This window comes from Carassius auratus, chromosome 26 (genome assembly GCF_003368295.1).
Source record: "Carassius auratus strain Wakin chromosome 26, ASM336829v1, whole genome shotgun sequence".
NCBI classification, from domain to species: Eukaryota; Metazoa; Chordata; class Actinopteri; order Cypriniformes; family Cyprinidae; genus Carassius; species Carassius auratus.
In genome coordinates, this window is record NC_039268.1 from 4,128,914 (window position 1) to 4,146,828 (window position 17,915).

The following is a 17,915-nucleotide window of genomic DNA, read 5'->3' on the forward strand; positions in this document are numbered from 1 at the left end:
TGCACAGATATTAATATTGTAAGTAATGTGATTTGATTGGTACATTTGTAGAGGTGTCGGGGACTTGTGGTTTTCCTGTGCCAGGTAAGGAAGTCAATAAGAGCCCAATCTAAGCTCCTAAACCCAGCCCCCTGTATCTGCCACCTAACCTTTCCTCAGAAATGAAAGTGACTTGTGTTAGTTGTGAGCCAATTTTGTGATGCTTTACCTGTTCAATCCTATGTGTGTTTGTAAGTGTTTGCTTGTATATTTGTGTTATTTCTGTTTGTGTGTATAACATGCCGTGTAATTTCTTCTTTTCCTCTGCATTTTGCATAGGTCCGGTGGATGTGAGCATTTTGGCAAAATGTAACCCTTGTTTATCCAACCCTTGCAAAAATGACGGAACCTGCAGTAACCATCCTGTCGATTTTTACAGATGCACCTGTCCATATGGTTTCAAGGTACTAACACACCTAAACACAAACAAAAACATCTCATTAGCGGTTGTGTTAAGGTATTTAACACCATACCCACAACTTGTTTTACACCATTTGTGCCCAGTTGGTACATGATGGCGTTGTGTGATATATGTTCAAGGAAAGGAGCGCTAATACTTTTGAAGACAGCAGACTTTTCACATGACAGGCAGATAAAATAGCAAATACATAAAAACTGATAGAAGGGGAACTGGAGTCATATCCAAATTATCTTCCAAAAATGATGTGGTTTCATCTTGCTCTCTGTTTATATAAATTGATTTTCTAAACCTGGAATGCCCTGAAATATCTGCATGCGTGTATATGCTCACTCATCTGTATAAAGTAACGTATGTACAGTACGTGGGGAAAAGCAAGTATGGAAGATTGATGTGGGGATGTGGATTTGTAATGCAACCTGCTTGTTCATATAGGGCCAAGACTGTGAGGAACCAATTCATGCATGCATCAGTAACCCCTGTCAGAATGGAGGCACCTGTCATCTGAAGGACGGAGAGGAGAACACTCACTGGTGAGACAGACCTTGATCATCATCATCATCGAAATTCCAAACCTTTTTAAAATGACAACTGATATGTATATGAGACCGATAAAGAACTCATGTATTCAGGCCATGTTGAATGTGGCTTTCATTTAGTACATTAAGCAAATGCTCAGATGTGTGTGTGTGTCCCTGTTGCTCCAGTAATGAATATACTTTATGGACAGAGTGTGTCTAATCTATCTTAATCAGACTGAAGTGTCTGAAACTGATCTGAGCTCACTCATGCACTTAATCAGCCAATCAAAAGCCTTTCTGTGGACACACACACACACACACACAGCGAAGACGAATGTGTCTGAGTGTGTGTGATGGGGTAAGCTCAGGTTCAGCTGCAGTCATATACTGATCAATGCTAATGAATCCTTTGTGTTGGTGAATAAGAAGTTTCATTTGAGAACTTCTGCTTTACATGTTGATTAGGTACTGTAATATAATACACCCACAGACATACACGCACAGTGCATAAAATCATTTCTTCTGTCGCAGTTTAATGCGAAGAGACAACCATAAGTAAGTCATTCAGAGGGTAATTTCCGAAAGAGTGAAAACACTACAGCTCTGTAGCGCTATCAAAATATTCACTCAACCCTGGGTTCAAACAATGGTGTGAATTTGGAACCTGGTAATGTACTTGTAAATGCATTATCATAAATCATAAGTGCTAATACTAAATTTAAACTTAAACAAGCTTAGTTGAATGCTGGACTGTGTAGGGTTTCAATCTTCACTCACGCACACACATGAAACTTGAGTGCACTTAGTAACTTCTCTCACAAGAAAGTTTTACTGACCCCAAAACAAAAAAAGAGATGATGTGATAAGAATTTCTAAGCACCCATACCTACACCTTTGTGAAGAAATAGTAAAAAAAATTAAGGGAGGACCCGAAACACATGTAGGCAATGTAATATCTAGAACATTGAACTGTTAGAGACATGTAGACATTACATAGAAATAAATCATTATATAGAATATATATTATATAGAATAACAATACTGGTCATATAGTTTCCCTAATTGAAATAAACATTTCAAAAGAATTAAAACGTTTTACACCTTCATTGTATGTCTATGTTCAGGTGTGTGTGTCCAGATGGATTTGAGGGCGACGAATGTGAGATAAATATTGATGACTGTGAAGACAATGACTGTGAGAATAACTCAACATGTGTGGATGGCATCAACAACTACACTTGTCTCTGCTCACCTGAATACACAGGTAACACACACACAAACACAAGGAAAGTCGCATGCTCAGCGCTCTGTGTTCTCTGTGCTTTGTGTTTAACTGTCTGATGCTAACATGCTAATGTGCTGCTTGAGCCAACATGCTAACATGTCAAACACATCCTTTGTATTTCTTTGTTTTTCTGTCTTTCTCTTGCTACATGTTTCTCTTTTTCTACTAGCTGCTAATAATAATGAGGTGGAGAAAGGTTAGTTCACTCTCTTTCAGTTCATCCTCCCATTGTCTGTCTCTATCCTTTGCTGTTTCTGGCTAGTGCGTCCTCTGTGCCTGCGAAAGTATGAAACGTGCACACGCACTCATTGATGTTACTCTGGCTTCTCCTCTGTCAATAGAGGAGTATTGTATTGTTGGTCTTCTAGAAGAGTATTGTTTTTTTTGTCATCTTCCCCACTGTAAGATTTATTAATCAGATACTACCCTACACTCCTGCAAACACACTCCTCCTGGTTTAATGGGATGTGACTCTTGTTTTCTTACTGTAAACGCTTCCTACTGTTTATGTCTGGTTATATTGTATGTGTGTGTGTGTGTGTGTGTGTGTGTGTGTGTGTGTGTGTGTGCAGGGGAGCTGTGTGAAGATAAGCTGGATTTCTGCGCTTCAGAGCTCAACCTGTGTCAGCACGACTCGAAATGTATTCTAACCACTAAAGGATTCATGTAAGTCACTGACATCCTCACTACCTGTATTATGAAGTTAGCCTCAAACTATGAATCCAATTTCTTTACTGACCATATGAAACAAATTGGCAAGACTCTCAGATTTTCTGTCTAATAGAGATGCACAGGTTTTTATCCATCCACCTGAAAACAAAGCTGCATTTAAAAGTTGCTGGGCTGCTTTTGGCAATAAGATTTACAAAGTTTTTAGCATCAAAAATTTAAAGAAAAAAATATTATTCATAAGAAATTATTCTTCAGCACCAAATCAGCATAATAGAATGATTTCTGAAGGATCATGTGACTATGAATACTGGTGCAATAGCTACTGAAAATTACATTTTAAAACACATTTAACACATTTAATATTTTGTATTTCTATCATTTTTGATCAAATAAATGTAACCTGGTTCATCAAAAAAGAGACTTATTTAAAAAACAACACAAAATGATAGCTGAGCCCAATCCTTTGAACAGTACAATATTTGTATAATTTACCGTATATTATTGCTCTGTGAGACCAGTCGTGACAATATCGCACCATACTTTTCTAAATCAGTGCATTTGTACTGTACTAACTCATATATGAACGTGTCTTTAAACGGGACATTTAAATCCTTCCCTATAAAATTGCCCTTCTGCAGTCACTCAAGTCTCTCTGTTGGATCCAAACCCTGTGTAGATTCAGTTTCATCACTCTCTCTCCCCTCCAGATGTCCCCTTCTCTCTCTCTCTCTCATCTCGACTTTTATTTCATTCCGCTCTCCACCAGACCAAAACAATCGTTGTGTTAGAAACCATCAGATGTGTACAGTATGTGTGTGTGTTTCCTTCTCTGCTGATATGTGTGAGAAGCAGACCTCATAAGTTCATTTGTGTGTTTTTATGCCCATTGGTGCAGATGTTAACACAACACTAGAGCTGTAAGGAATGCAGCTGGAGTCTCTGAGGTTCTGCTCTGTGTTTGTGTTCTGATATTCCCTTACAGCTCATATATATATATATATATATATATATATATATATATATATATATACACTATAACAGTCCCAGCTTCTTTACACTAGTCCAGCTATATAAAAAGGGGTAATCTTGTGTGCAATACTCAGTTGAACTCAGTTGGAATAAGAACTAAAATAAACACTTCCACCTATAAGTGCAATGTTACTTTCTTCATATAATTCAAAGTTTTACTCATTCCTTTTCCACCAAAACCCACTATATCACAAAACATAGACTTGTTATACAGCGATCAATTCATTATTTTCAATCATGGCCTTATATATACATATGGCTGTATTGAAATGTCCAACACTATCATCCGAGGTCAATAAGCCTCATTCACTAGCTAGGACCACGCCACAAACAAGCTATGCAACTGGGGAAGAGTAGAAAGAGGATGAAGGGGACGAGGGAATGGGATGATGGTCAGGTTGATCAGGGCATCTTGAATGATGGCTCAGGGAGACTCAGGGTGGGGGTACCGTCTCTAGCACATATTTAGGCCAGACGATGAGGACCCCCTGATACAACCTGATAGAAATATAATGCGGGATAAGGTTGGCTGAATGGATGAGAAAGGGAGGGAAGGGTGGGTGGGTTCGAGAGAACGAGACTAGCAGAGCAGTATGAGGTGGCCCGGTATATATGGAGGTTTTGGAAGTCAGGTGATTGTTTGAGGCGTGGCCCTGCTCCCGAACTTTAGTTAACATCACTTAACTCCATATAGTTCAAAAAATGAAAAAGGTCAGGCTTAGCTGTAGGTGCCAAGGTGGACCATGATGCTTAGTTGTTTGGTGAGTCATTATTTCTCTCGTCAAATGAATCACACAAGTGCTCCAGTAGAATAAGCAGAGTTTGTATTGGTCACATCACGCAGCTACATCCACACCTGAGGAACAATAACTACATCCCCAAACCAATCCTCTACAAGAAAGACATCACACACATCAATTACTAAATAGATTCCCCATCCGTTCCCCCAAACATTTCACACAAACAATTTAACTTACGTCTGAGCAGGAAACAATCAGTTTCTCAAACAGGATTGGAAAGATAGTTAGCAAACAACCATATGGCAGCACCAAACAGACCTTAGCACTTACTCTGATGCTTCCTGTTTTATCCCATACCATGTGCCCTCCAGCATCCTCCTAGTGGCTAGGAAGAAAATAGCACCCACCAGTCCTAAAAGATCCTGTGACAGACTGTTAAAATGCCAGAATCAGAAACAGAATCAGAATTAGCTTTATTGCCAGGTATGTTCACACATACGAGGAATTTGTTTTAGTGACAGAATCTCCACAGTGCAACATAATGACAGTGACAGAACAAAAAACACAAGATGGAATAAAAAATAAAAAAATACAAATAGGTAGATAAGGAATGAAAATATACAAATTGAAAATGTATGGCAGGTATTTTACAATGAGCATTATGTATGTACAGGTATATTATGTGCAAAAAATTTAATTGTACGCTAAGTATGTGTGTTAGATAAATAAAATACAATACTGAACATTATAAATGCAACACTTTTGTTTTCGCCCCCATTTTTCATGAGCTGAACTCAAAGATCTAAGACTTTTTCTATGTATACAAAAGGCCTATTTCTCTCAAATATTGTTCACAAATCTGTCTAAATCTGTGTTAGTGAGCACTTCTCTTTTGCCAAGATAATCCATCAACCTTTGGTTCTTTGGGTCCCCTGTGAGTTTTAAATGTTAAATGTGATGATTTTTTGTGTGTTTGTGCAGGTGTGAGTGTACTCCAGGTTATACCGGGGAACACTGTGAGGTGGATTTTGATGATTGTGAAGATAACAAGTGTAAAAATGGGGCTCAGTGTACGGATGCTGTGAATGGCTACACGTGTGTGTGTCCAGAAGGGTACAGGTGAGCAGAAATACAAAAACACACTACATTCATCAGTTAAAGATCATTGGAGTTCAACATGTAAAATACGTATCTCACTCTGTGTGTGTGTGTGTGTGTGTGTGCAGTGGGTTGTTCTGTGAGTTCTCCCCTCCAATGGTCCTGCCGAGAACAAGTCCGTGTGACCACTATGACTGTGCCAACGGTGCACAATGTGTTGTCAAGGAAATGGATCCTGTGTGTCAGTGTCTCCATGGTTATGAAGGCATACACTGTGAGAAGCTGGTCAGCGTCAACTTCATCAACAGAGAATCGTTCTTGCAGATCCCCTCCAACCTCATTACAGAGCAGGCCAATATATCACTACAGGTACATCACTAGAGTAAGAGTGAGATCAAGCTCATTCCTCATCAGCTATGCATTTGAGCATACTCATGTGTTCTGTATGCATGTCCTAGATTGCTACAGATGAGGATAATGGAGTGCTGCTGTATAAAGGCGATAATGAACACATTGCGGTGGAGCTCTTCAGAGGTCGACTGAGAGTCAGTTATGACTCTGGATTCTACCCCCCTTCTGCCATCTACAGGTGCACACACGCTTAAACTGGTGTTATTTTACAACACTTCTACAGCACTAAAAAAGGCTTATCCAGGAGCAATTTAGAGTTGGAACTATCCATTTTACAATAAGCTACAGTATATCTAAATCAGGACTTAACATCGTTTTCTTTTTCTTAGCTTTTTTTCAATAAAGTAAATTATATTTACAGACATTATATACCCACACTAACATTTAAAAGTTGAGTAAGATATAAAAAAAATCTATTATTTAATTCAACAAGGATTCATTTGATTAATAAAAAGTGACATATGTAATGTTTCAATATTAAATGTGATTCTTCTGAAGTAAAATATGTTTTTTTTTCTTCCAGAATATATTGTAAAATATATTTATATATGTAAAATATGTATTAAAAAACTTTAATAATACATCACTAATTATAATATTTCACTTACTTTTTTATTATAATAATTAATAGTTACTAAGGTAGTTGTTAGGTATTGGGTTGGATTAGGGATGTAGAATATGGTCATGTAGAATATGTGCTTTATAAGTACTAATAAACAGCCAAAATTTTAGTAATAGGCATGATAATAAGCATCTATTAATAGTCAGATTTGGTATACTAAAATGTCAAATTTGACTTTATATTTTAATGTGGAAGCAAGAATGGAACATTAAGCTGAACTTTAGCTTTGTTTAGTGTTGTTTTTAATGTTTCACAGAAATTAGTTTTAGATCAAAAGTAATTGGCATGGGGTTGGGGTAAGTATCATAGACCTTCTATAAAAAGCTTGTTGAAAATCCTTGCCTTTATTCCTTTGATGTCTAATCAATTTAAAACCTTTCTCTTGTTCATGACGGAACTAAAACACTGTCTGCAGGTATTATCCTCACTGTTCACATCTGCTCTCTCTCTCTCTCTAGTGTTGAGACTATAAATGATGGCAGTTTTCATGTAGTGGAGCTGGTGACAAAGGATCAGTCTCTGTCTCTCTCCATTGATGGAGGAAGCCCCAAATCCATCAACACTGCCAGCAGCCCCAGCCCAGTCCCCAGCCCTGCTCCACTTTATCTCGGTGGTATGTCAAACACACTTGCCAATTTGAAAAATGGTTATTGCGTATAATGTCAATATAATAAACCACTATCTCTTCAGGAATTCCTCAGCAGTCTGGAATGGCCTCGTTGCGTTCCTCCGGGAGGAACGGCTCGAGTTTCCACGGCTGTATCCGAAACCTGTACATTAACGACCAGCTCCAGGACCTCACGCAGTTCCTGCTGCAGGAGGGGGTGGTGCCCGGCTGCCAGCCCTGCCAGCGGAGTGTGTGCGCTCATGGACAGTGCCATGCTACTGGACAGTCCTCCTTCAGCTGCGAGTGTGAGGCAGGATGGACCGGCCCGCTTTGTGACCAGCAGATCAACAACCCATGTGACGGGAACAAGTAAGAGACTAACAAGTGCACAACTTGGTTTCATGATACAAGAATGATCACCTCATAAAAGTATTTTTTATGTGTGTGTCTGTCTGTCAGGTGTATCCACGGCTCCTGTCTGCCCATAAACTCATACTCGTACAGCTGTCGCTGTCATCCAGGCTTTGCAGGTGTATTATGTGATGAAGAGGAGCAGTTGAGTCCCTGTCAGTATATAGCGTGTAAACACGGGCGCTGTCGTGTGTCTGGGCTGGGGAAGGCCTACTGTGAGTGCAACAGCGGCTACACAGGGCCAAGCTGCGATCGAGGTACGGAGGGCTGCTTCCACCCTCTATATAAAACCTACACATGCACATGCATTTTAGAAGAATACATATCATTGCCATTTCCAATTAAATGTCCACTAAATAATACTAGAAGGGAGTAATTTTCTTCAATACAACTAATGAATAAATAAATTCAAACCAAATATCTAAATGTTGCATGAACATTTAGCTCAACCAACAGAAATGTTACCTAGGGATGCAAAGTATATACAGTAGTAGTTTTTTTCAATTGTTCCATTGGATATTTAACCACTCATTTCCTCCATTTTTATTTTCCTTGCCCGTGATTTAATAACATTTTTAAATGTAATCTTTAGCCAAATCTCAGTTTGATGTTTGTGAAATTTGGATGCTGTGATTCTTAAATTCAGGTTTTAGTTTTTAGTGTTTTATTTTTTAATTTATATGGACAACATAGTGTAGAGTTTATTGGTTATGGGACATAACATTATTATTGGCTGATAACATTGTATAATTGTAAGTTTCATGCAAAATTGTAATATCTGTATCTTGAACCCTAAATGTACCCCTACCTTGATTTAAATTGTATATTTAAATCAAAATCAAAATCATCCTCAGAAAAGAACATTAAATTACACTTACACGGCATTTAAGCGACATTCTCTCACAATTTTAAGAAACAGACTGAAAACTTTCTAATTTATATTTTGTGGTGATGAATTTCATGTTTTATACAAGGTCAATACTTATTAACTCACCTCTACTGTAACTTGTGCTTGCATGTGTCAAAAATGTCTTTAATGCCGGTGTTATAATTCTAAACTTCTGTGTGGCTTGCTGTTGATGTTGAAGTGCTAACCCTGTAAGAAGCTTGTCTTACGCTTTTATTATTGCTATTTTACTAACACTCATTTTTAACCTTCCTGTAACCTTCAAGCTGCTACTGAAAGCGGTATGGACCCCACTCAGGTCCGCCAGGTGAGGGATGCATGTTGTTGTTGTGTGTGTGTGTGTGTGTGTGTGTCTGTGTTTATTGTTAAGGATTAATTCACCCAATAATGAAAAATTACTGTCAATGTACTCACTCTCAGGCCATCCAAGATTCATTTGTTTCTTCATCGGAACAGATTTGTGGAAATTTAGCATTATTGCTCACCAATGGATCCTCTACAGTGAATGGGTGCCGTCACAATGAAAGACCAAACAGCTGATAAAAACCACAATAATTCACAAGTGAACCACACATCAATAATCAATATATTAACATCTTGTGAAGTCAAAAGCTGCATGTTTTTAATAAACAAATCCATCATTAAGATGTTTTAAACTTAGAGCCGTTGCTTGCTTCCTGGTGTCCCCTATCCATAATGTTGCTTTCTTCAGTGAAAAAGTCATCTTTTCTGAATAAAGAGAGAAATATGGACATATTGAGCTCTGAAAGTGAAACCAGTCCAAAACAGTTCTGAACATATATGGTTTATTGTTTATTTTGATGTGAGATAAAGACAGGGGATAGATTTGTTCCATCAAGTTAACATTATTATGGATTATTAGCGACTCTATTGTAAACGGTTTAAAGTTCAAATGCCCTGATGCATTTGTTTCTTACAAACGTGCAGCATTTGGCTTTACAGCAATATAACTGATGTACTGGGTTCATGTCAAGTACTTGTGGGTTATTGTAATGTTTTTATCAGCTGTTTGAACTGACGGCACCCATTCACTGCATATGATCTATTGGTGAGCAACTGATGTAATGCAAAATTTCTCCAAATATGTTTCCATGAAGAAACAAGCTCATCTACATGTTAGATAACCCGAGGGTAAGTAAACTTTAAACAAATTATGATTTTTGGGTGAACTATTCCTATAAATGTCTGCCCTCCTTTAATCACTAATAAAACTCTGCAGCCGTCTTCACTCCTCCCTCGTCCCTCCACTCCTTTTTTATGCTTTTACTCTTTATATTTTCTTAGGAGTCACCTTTCAATTTCACAGTAAAAATATAACAGAAAAAGATCATGATTGATATGCTAAATGTAACATGCTATATATTTGAAACTTACTGCAGTGCTCTACATAGTGATTTTTTTGTCCTCTTTGTAGAGATGGCGTGTCGGGGGGAACGGGTCCGAGATCACTATCAGACACAGCAGGGCTACGCAGCGTGCCAGAGCACAGAGAAGGTCTCCCGTCTAGAGTGTCGGGGCAGCTGCGGGGACGGGACCTCCTGCTGCGCCCCCCTCCGCAGCAAACGCAGGAAATACACCTTCCAATGCACAGACGGATCCTCTTTTGTACAGGAGGTGGAAAAGATCGTCAAGTGTGGCTGCACAAAATGTCCATCCTAAAAACGCAAAAGAAGAAATACTTGCTCACATCCCCCTCTTTTGAAGTCCCCTGTTTTGTTTGACCTTTTTTCGTCAGTGTTGGACTAATGTTTTTTTCCTTCCAAGGAGATAATGGATTACTGTAAGATAAAGAACAAACCTATTTTTTATTATGAAGCGGAGAAAAAAAAAGACAAAAAATAGATTTTAGAATTTTTTTTTTTTTTCATCATATTGGGTACTGTGACATTTTTGATTACTTTTTTCCTTGGCAAAATCACCTCCGACCAGAATGGAAAGCAAACACACCCTGTTGACACAGTTCACTTTTTCGTGTCTTACTTTGTGCCATTCTTTTTTGTGGTTTTCTGGACTGTTATAACTCATTTCACCTGGACTTTGGATGAAGGTGAGATCTAGTATCACTATGGAGACTACGAGCGGATTCGCTGATAGTGGAGGTCTCCCCTCCTACTTCCTTACAGTCTACACACACACACACACACACACACACTATCATAGCTGCTCCTATTCATTCACACACACAAACACAACTTAGTCATTAAGTGTACACACATGATCTCTTCCAGCATGTACACACACAAACACACACACTCTTCCGATTCACATTATAAACCTTGTGTATTTATTGTATCAAAAATACTGTCACATTACTTATACTCGGTATAGCCCTTCATTTCCCTGGAGTTGCAGTTGGAATTTCTTAATATATATTAATTTATATCCGTCCTTTTACCAATTTAAATCACTCATAGCTTACTGAGTAGAATAACTAACGTCGTGTCTCCTTCATTTGGTTAGTTTGACCAATGGGACTGTTGTATTTACCATTAAAAAAATTAATAAATAGAAAAACAAGAAAAAAAAACAACAACTTAGTGGTGTTCTAAATCTTCAAATGTGAAGTGAAAACATTGTATATTTTTGTCGAATCTCCTAAAAATTTGTATGGTGACACAGATGTGCTTTATATTAGAGTTTAAATGTATAGTTACAATTTCCCCATGTATTCTGTATAGAGCACATGCCATAGTTAAAAAAAAATAATAATAATAACGAAATAACAGTAGCGTCCATAGCTGTCAATAAACCTCTTTTTAAAATATCCTCCTTGCAAATCCTTTTTGATGATACAGATAGAAAGAAAAACTGTGACTTTTTTTCTAAATGATACTACTTTGTTACCACTCTGTTTCCCCCCTGTTAACATGTTGCTGCTAAATTGGTATTGTAGACTTTGGATGATGATGCTGATGTTTATTGTAGAGGACGTTGCTCATTCATTGAGCAAATTGTTTTACTGATCAATGAATAAAGATGTCCCCTCCCTCTACAAGGCTGTTCCTCTCTATTTAACAAACACGTGTCCGAGCCTCCAAGTCCATACATGCACAGACAAAGATTATACTGTACACATCACTTACATTAGGGCTGTCTAATCCTCCTTCTGGAGGGCCGCTGCCTGCACAATTAGCACAATTGTGTGTGTGTGTGTGTGTGTGTGTGTGTGTGTACATGTGTAACACTTTCTGCAAACGGGGACGGGGGGATTATATAAAAATATAATATAAAAATAATGTTAATTAATAAAATAAATAATAAGATAAATGCCGCCATCTGGTGTAGTGATTTTAAACAAAAAATAATTATTTGACGAATTGATTATGTTGCCAGCAGGTGGCGACATAGTTCATTCATTACTGTGTTTCTCTTGGTGCTGCTGGTGTTCTTTGTCACCCGTTCACAGTAGAACATCAAAACATCTTGGATAAAAACAGACAACTACACAAACCGTCTCTAAATAACGGCTAATTAAAGGTCAATCTAACCTAAAAAAAAAACCATGACTGAGACATAATGTGCTGCTAAATTAAATAGTCTGATCGGAATGTAAAAAATGCCTTAGGTTAATTTATAACAAAAATAGGATGTTGTAGCAAATAACTAAATAAAATAATTTGCCAGTCTCCAAAAACACCTTTCTCTTTTTCTGAAAAAGTAGAAGAAAGGAGAATTTAATGCTGATTATTCCACAGGTGTAACCACTACAATTCATGTACTCAGCAATTTTGTGTGTGGTGAAGGTCTTAGGCTTACGTTAACATTTTTAGGGTATAAAGTTTAGTTTTTTTCCGAATAATTTTGGCATATTGGAACCTTTAAAAACTCTAGACACAAAACTCATGACTAGCTAATGATCAAAATGCACTCAAATCGATATATGTGGTCAACACAAGCTCAAGATAGTTTGATGGTTTGTTCTACGACTTAAAATTAATCAAGTAATACCCCCTTGTGAATTATAATTTTTTTCTTTTAAAAAGTGGCTCACGTCATCACGTCATGTGTTTATAATCATGCTCTTGCAAAGTATTAACTTAACATTTCAGAGAGTTTTTTTTTTTTTTGATGGTGAAGTCATGAGGCCGTGGTCTAGTTTATTTATAATGTAGCCTTCGTTTTTCTTTTTTACTTCTGGTGATTGCGTTTAGGCTTTAAAATTCATAAATGTTCTGATCATGTTTGATGATAATCATGATAAAATGTAAAACTTTTGTTGGTCACACAGTTTATTTTCTGCAATAATCCAAAAGCCAGTGTAAAAAAAAAATCCTACTGAGGTTTTGTTTGGCCATTTTATTGGGTTATTTTCATTATTTCTTACTGATGTGATTGGTAGTTTTTGTGCAGCTCGTCTGCTGGGTCAGTTTGACTGAAATACAAATGATGAACCCCTCACACATGCACCTATTATTACTGTAGAAACCTGAGACATCCGTTATCTCACTTATGGTCTCATTCCACCATTATACACTAGTCTCATTATTCTGTTTGTGTTTACATGCACACTGTCTGCTTGAAATGCTAGCATTCTACGGACACAGCATAAACTCAGAGCAAACAACACACCACCATATGAAAACCTGACTTTAGTATTCTCTCTAGTGTTTTTATAGTGATGTATTGTCATGTAGGACTAAATGTGTATCACATATTTTGTACAACAAAATGTAATAATAGTATGACTCATTACACAGTCAAACTACTGGTCTCTCGTGTGTAGGTCATCTAAATTATTGTTCCTATAGTTATTTGAACCAATAATTCTGCATGCGCAAGGTGTCTGATGTGATGCACAATGCATCATTTTGAACATTGAACAGCCAATGTTAGAACTGAGGGGTTTGTTTTGAAAAAATACATCAAGGTTCTAAAATCAGTGGCAAAGTGATTGTAAAATAAATAATAATCACAACATATGAACAAGCAGACACTGAATAACTTGTAGAAACATCAGACACCTTCACTGATGGACTTTATATCTTAACCTGCTGTTGGTTTATATCAAAATGATGTACGGCCAACTTAAAAACTGAAAATATACATTGCTTTCATGTCTCAACCGAATCAAAATCAAACTTATGTCCTTGCGATACAGATGATTTAACTTCTAATTTCTAAGCTCTTAGTGACTAAAAACTTAAAACTACTAGAGTCTGAATCATTTTGTCTTCATGTTTCCATGCATAAAACATGATGTTATTGCTCTATAATTCAATATTCATTTATATTATATATAATTAAATTTCACTCTGCTTTTTCTTTCTTTCTGGAGCTTCCCATCACTGCAGATTTGGAGCGTCTCTTTTGTCTCGTAGTTTCCATTATTTGAGCTGATAAAGTGAATCAGGTGGATTTGTTGTCCCAGCTGAGCTATAATGAGCTCTAGTGGCACACAAAATACTGCATGTGATTTATTGCTGCCAAATGATGACCTATAATCCTGTCAGTTTCATAAAATTTACAAGCAAAATAAATAAACTAAAAACTTAACAACATAAACATAAAAAAAAAACTAAAAATGACAAAAGTAGAGTTACTAAAATTTGAACATCTAATTCCAAATATGAAAAAACTTCAATTATTATATCAATGATCCTTAAATAACACTGTTTCACTATTTGCGAGATCTGCCAGATCTGTATGTCTTTACAAAAAATAAATTTGAAACATGCTTTATTGGTACAAAATGCCATTTTATTGAGTTCATCACACACGTCATACGACGCTCGTTCCAATCTGATTGCCATTTTGCTAAGATATAACATGATATAACAGTAATGATAAAAACAGCCATTCAAAACAAAAGCAAACCAAACATAAGGAATCCGACAACATTTCTCAACATCAGAATCTGACTTAAACCAAGAAATAGACTCTTCTTTGTAATTTGACAGACCCCTGCTTGCCCTGAGTGTGGTCTATGGGTTATATAATCGGAACTGTTTTATGACTAATAATATATAGTGAAATGTTGTCATTTTTGACCTCAGCTAACAGATGCTAGTATGCCATTATTATCACGCTCTGCCCACATTCACGTCTGCATACACTAAGCACAGTAAAAGCACAATGGTGGAATTTCAAAAATTCTACTTTGGTGACACTTTAAATGGATATTAATATTTTTTTGTTCTCCTCCCTCTATTGTTATCACTTACATCTCCTCAAAGAAAATAAAAAATGGTTTAGTTCAGGAACACTTAGACCTGCAACTCACAATAAACAAACAAAAAAAGAACAAAAAGAAATAAACAAACCCCAAATCACTTCTTCCCAACCATGAAGATTATGAATAGAATTTCTAAACTCCTCTCCCTCCCTTCATACACAGAATCAGCCCCTTCAGTTTATAAAGTGACATCATTACATGATCACATAAGAGGTCCATTCACATTTAACAAACAATCACAGACAAATAATAATGATAATAATAAATCAGAAGATGCTCTCATTTGAAAAGGAGCCACTCCTCCATTCAAGTGGATGACTTGATATGTCTGCAAACAGCTATCTATTTCATCTATGGATATAATCGAATAGTTCCATTTAGCCGAGTCATGTATTTCTCCCAAAAAATGAGGCAGCTTCCTGTTAGCTTCGGGAACCAAACTACTGAACTACAAATCATGATGTCTAGAAGCATTCTGTTGGAATAATCACATCAAATGGAAAAAAAAAAAAAACTCACCCACCCTAAGTTAGACAAGAATCATCTATCCATAGACACTATGAGTAAATATAGTCCCAGCTACTGACCACTCAGACCAGTCTTTTTCAGAGCAAAGGTGAAAATAGACTTTTACAGCTAAAAATAGATTTTTTTTTCTCGCTCCAAATATTAGGTACATAACCCCTCCCTTAGGATTTATATAGTAAGAAATTCCATAAGATCTACAAAATATAGCAATGCCATCTTTAAAAAATAGTTTTGCTTTAAATATTTGGAATACATTCATGACTAGTGGTAGTGGCTTTCTGAAGGTGGCAGGCTGGCTCCGTCGTCACTGGGTCAGTATCTCGTCTGGTATTCATGGTGCCATCTGTTGAAGTCATTGTAGAACAGAACAATGCTACCAGACGCCATTCCAGTGATGATGCATCTGCACAGCAGAGATGAGGACAGAGACAGCAAATATTAGACACACACTTTGACTGCCTGGCATAATCAAGTCTGATATAAAAACTAGAAGTAAATGAAATACTAGACTCATCCTTAGATTACAGCACATGTACAAATACAACAATCCAGACCGACACTTGATGTATTTTATATTGCATTTATTTAATTTAATGTTCATTTTTACTGGATGTTTTTCTGGAAGGAGTAAAAGGAAACTTTGAAATTCTTTTGTAATGGAGCAAATGCGACCAGAAACAACTCGAAAACATACACTGCCAACCAAAAGTTTGGGTTCAGTAAGATTATTGTTTTAAAAGAACAAAATTTAAAAAAGTGATCAAAAGTGTTCTCAAACATATTACGCAACGTTAAAAATAACAATAGGTTTCTTCAGCACAAAGTCATATGCAGAAGATTTCTGAAGGATCAATGCTGAAAATTTAGCATTGCCATCACAGGAATGCATTCGATTTTTATAATGCATTAAAATATGAATGTTACATTCAAATTACATTTGAATAATATTCACAATGTTTAACATTTTTCTTATGTACTGTAGTTTTGATGCAGCTTAGGCGATCTTAAGACTTTTTTAAAAATAATATTACACAATCTTACTCCATCCTTTTCAAGTTTATGTCTGTTTTAAAGAAACTCGTCTATTTTGAATGCATTCACATCTGTGGCCATTGTGTTATTTTGCTAACAACTGGATTCAGCTGTGTATTTACAAAGTGTTACTTACAACTATCCCGGAGATATTGTGATTTATATCTTTTTTATCATTAGTCTAGAAAAGGGACAGGAACTTAGTTGGTGTCTTCATGTATGCTACCTTTGGTCATGTGACATAGCCATGGAGCGTATCCCAGCATCACATCCTGGGTAAGTGAAGAGGTGTTTGAGATCATGGATCTGCCACACGCTGAGAACTCCTGCATCTCCTCCAGACAACAGATACTGGCCATCTTTACTTAGCAGCATCGCCTGGAGCAAAGACCAAACAAACATGACATTCACCGTGTTAAACAGAAGACACACAGTCAAACCCATGAGTTCATGTAATTTGAGATGAAATAGAAGTCATACAAATATGAATGAACGATTTTGGCTTCACAGTAAATCTACAGTAAAGTCTATAAAATCATTTAAAATGTTATTAAAAATAACCACTCAAAAGGACCCCTTTCATGTTTCTCCATGATAAATAACACTGATAAGAATTTTTATTTTTTCTTTCTCTTGGCTCAGTGAATAAGCTCTTTGTAGCGAGTGATGAACATCTGGAGCGTCCGGCTGACCGGTGATTACAGGGGTTTATTGACACCCCTGTGGACCTTAGAGTGAGTGTGCCCTGCCAGTGGCTGCCTCATCCAATCAAAAGCCTCACAAGCCCCTTTCTTTCCCAGCATGCACGGGGCCAACCTGGCGAACAGTTTGTTTCTTAAACCGCTGTAGTGGTGGTATCCTGCGGCGAAGGGCAGACAGAGTATGAGATTTATTCTGTTCATCTGGTTTTCCTGTGTGCACATGGGCTGTGTAACACTTTAGAGGTCCCACGAGAAACACAGATAATATAGAACAGCAAACACACTGGGCTCTTTCTTTCACTACACACACACACTCGTGTGGGAGAAAAAGCTGTAATGACAGCGTGTTTGCAAAGTGACTATTATGTGTAATGAATTCGATTTAATATAAGCTTGACAAATTGCATTAATTAAGGGTTTTGATGCATCATTTATAACTCAGCTCCTAAAACAGGTGATGCTTACAGTAGAATCTAGAATGGAACGGAGAACTATGGCTTCCTGTAGGGAAGACTGGGGCTAGTTGTCACAAGGGCTATATTTTAGGACCAATTACGTTTTGACTTAAAAATCCATTTACAAATGTGAGTTTGTTGTTTTCAATGACCTAGTTCAAAATCCTTTTAAATTCAGTTTAACTTTGTACTTTAATATTTTGCATAAACGTCATCATGTTAACAAATTACCTAGATTTTAATTTA

At 36.9% G+C, this 17,915-nt stretch overlaps 2 protein-coding genes across 7 annotated transcripts in view; one reads left to right on the plus strand and one right to left on the minus strand.

The window, feature by feature from the left end:
• slit2 (slit homolog 2 (Drosophila)) overlaps positions 1 to 11,773 on the plus strand; it is an 81,779-nt gene extending 70,006 nt beyond the window's left edge. For all 4 annotated transcript variants that reach the window (XM_026203758.1, XM_026203760.1, XM_026203759.1 and 1 more), the window contains 11 exons: positions 319 to 443; positions 893 to 990; positions 2,103 to 2,242; positions 2,836 to 2,929; positions 5,686 to 5,823; positions 5,931 to 6,171; positions 6,261 to 6,391; positions 7,294 to 7,448; positions 7,526 to 7,811; positions 7,902 to 8,110; positions 10,196 to 11,773. In XM_026203758.1, coding sequence (XP_026059543.1) covers positions 319 to 443; positions 893 to 990; positions 2,103 to 2,242; positions 2,836 to 2,929; positions 5,686 to 5,823; positions 5,931 to 6,171; positions 6,261 to 6,391; positions 7,294 to 7,448; positions 7,526 to 7,811; positions 7,902 to 8,110; positions 10,196 to 10,440 — 1,862 coding nt within the window. In that variant the 3' untranslated portion in view covers positions 10,441 to 11,773. The remainder of the gene's footprint in view (positions 1 to 318; positions 444 to 892; positions 991 to 2,102; positions 2,243 to 2,835; positions 2,930 to 5,685; positions 5,824 to 5,930; positions 6,172 to 6,260; positions 6,392 to 7,293; positions 7,449 to 7,525; positions 7,812 to 7,901; positions 8,111 to 10,195) is intronic.
• Positions 11,774 to 14,456: 2,683 nt separating this feature from the next.
• Positions 14,457 to 17,915, minus strand: part of lrba (LPS-responsive vesicle trafficking, beach and anchor containing) — a 240,783-nt gene continuing 237,324 nt past the window's right edge. For all 3 annotated transcript variants that reach the window (XM_026203763.1, XM_026203765.1, XM_026203762.1), the window contains exons 55-56: positions 16,740 to 16,891; positions 14,457 to 15,884 (exon numbers count right to left, since the gene is read on the minus strand). In XM_026203763.1, the coding sequence (XP_026059548.1) occupies positions 15,794 to 15,884; positions 16,740 to 16,891 (243 nt within the window). In that variant the 3' untranslated portion in view covers positions 14,457 to 15,793. The remainder of the gene's footprint in view (positions 15,885 to 16,739; positions 16,892 to 17,915) is intronic.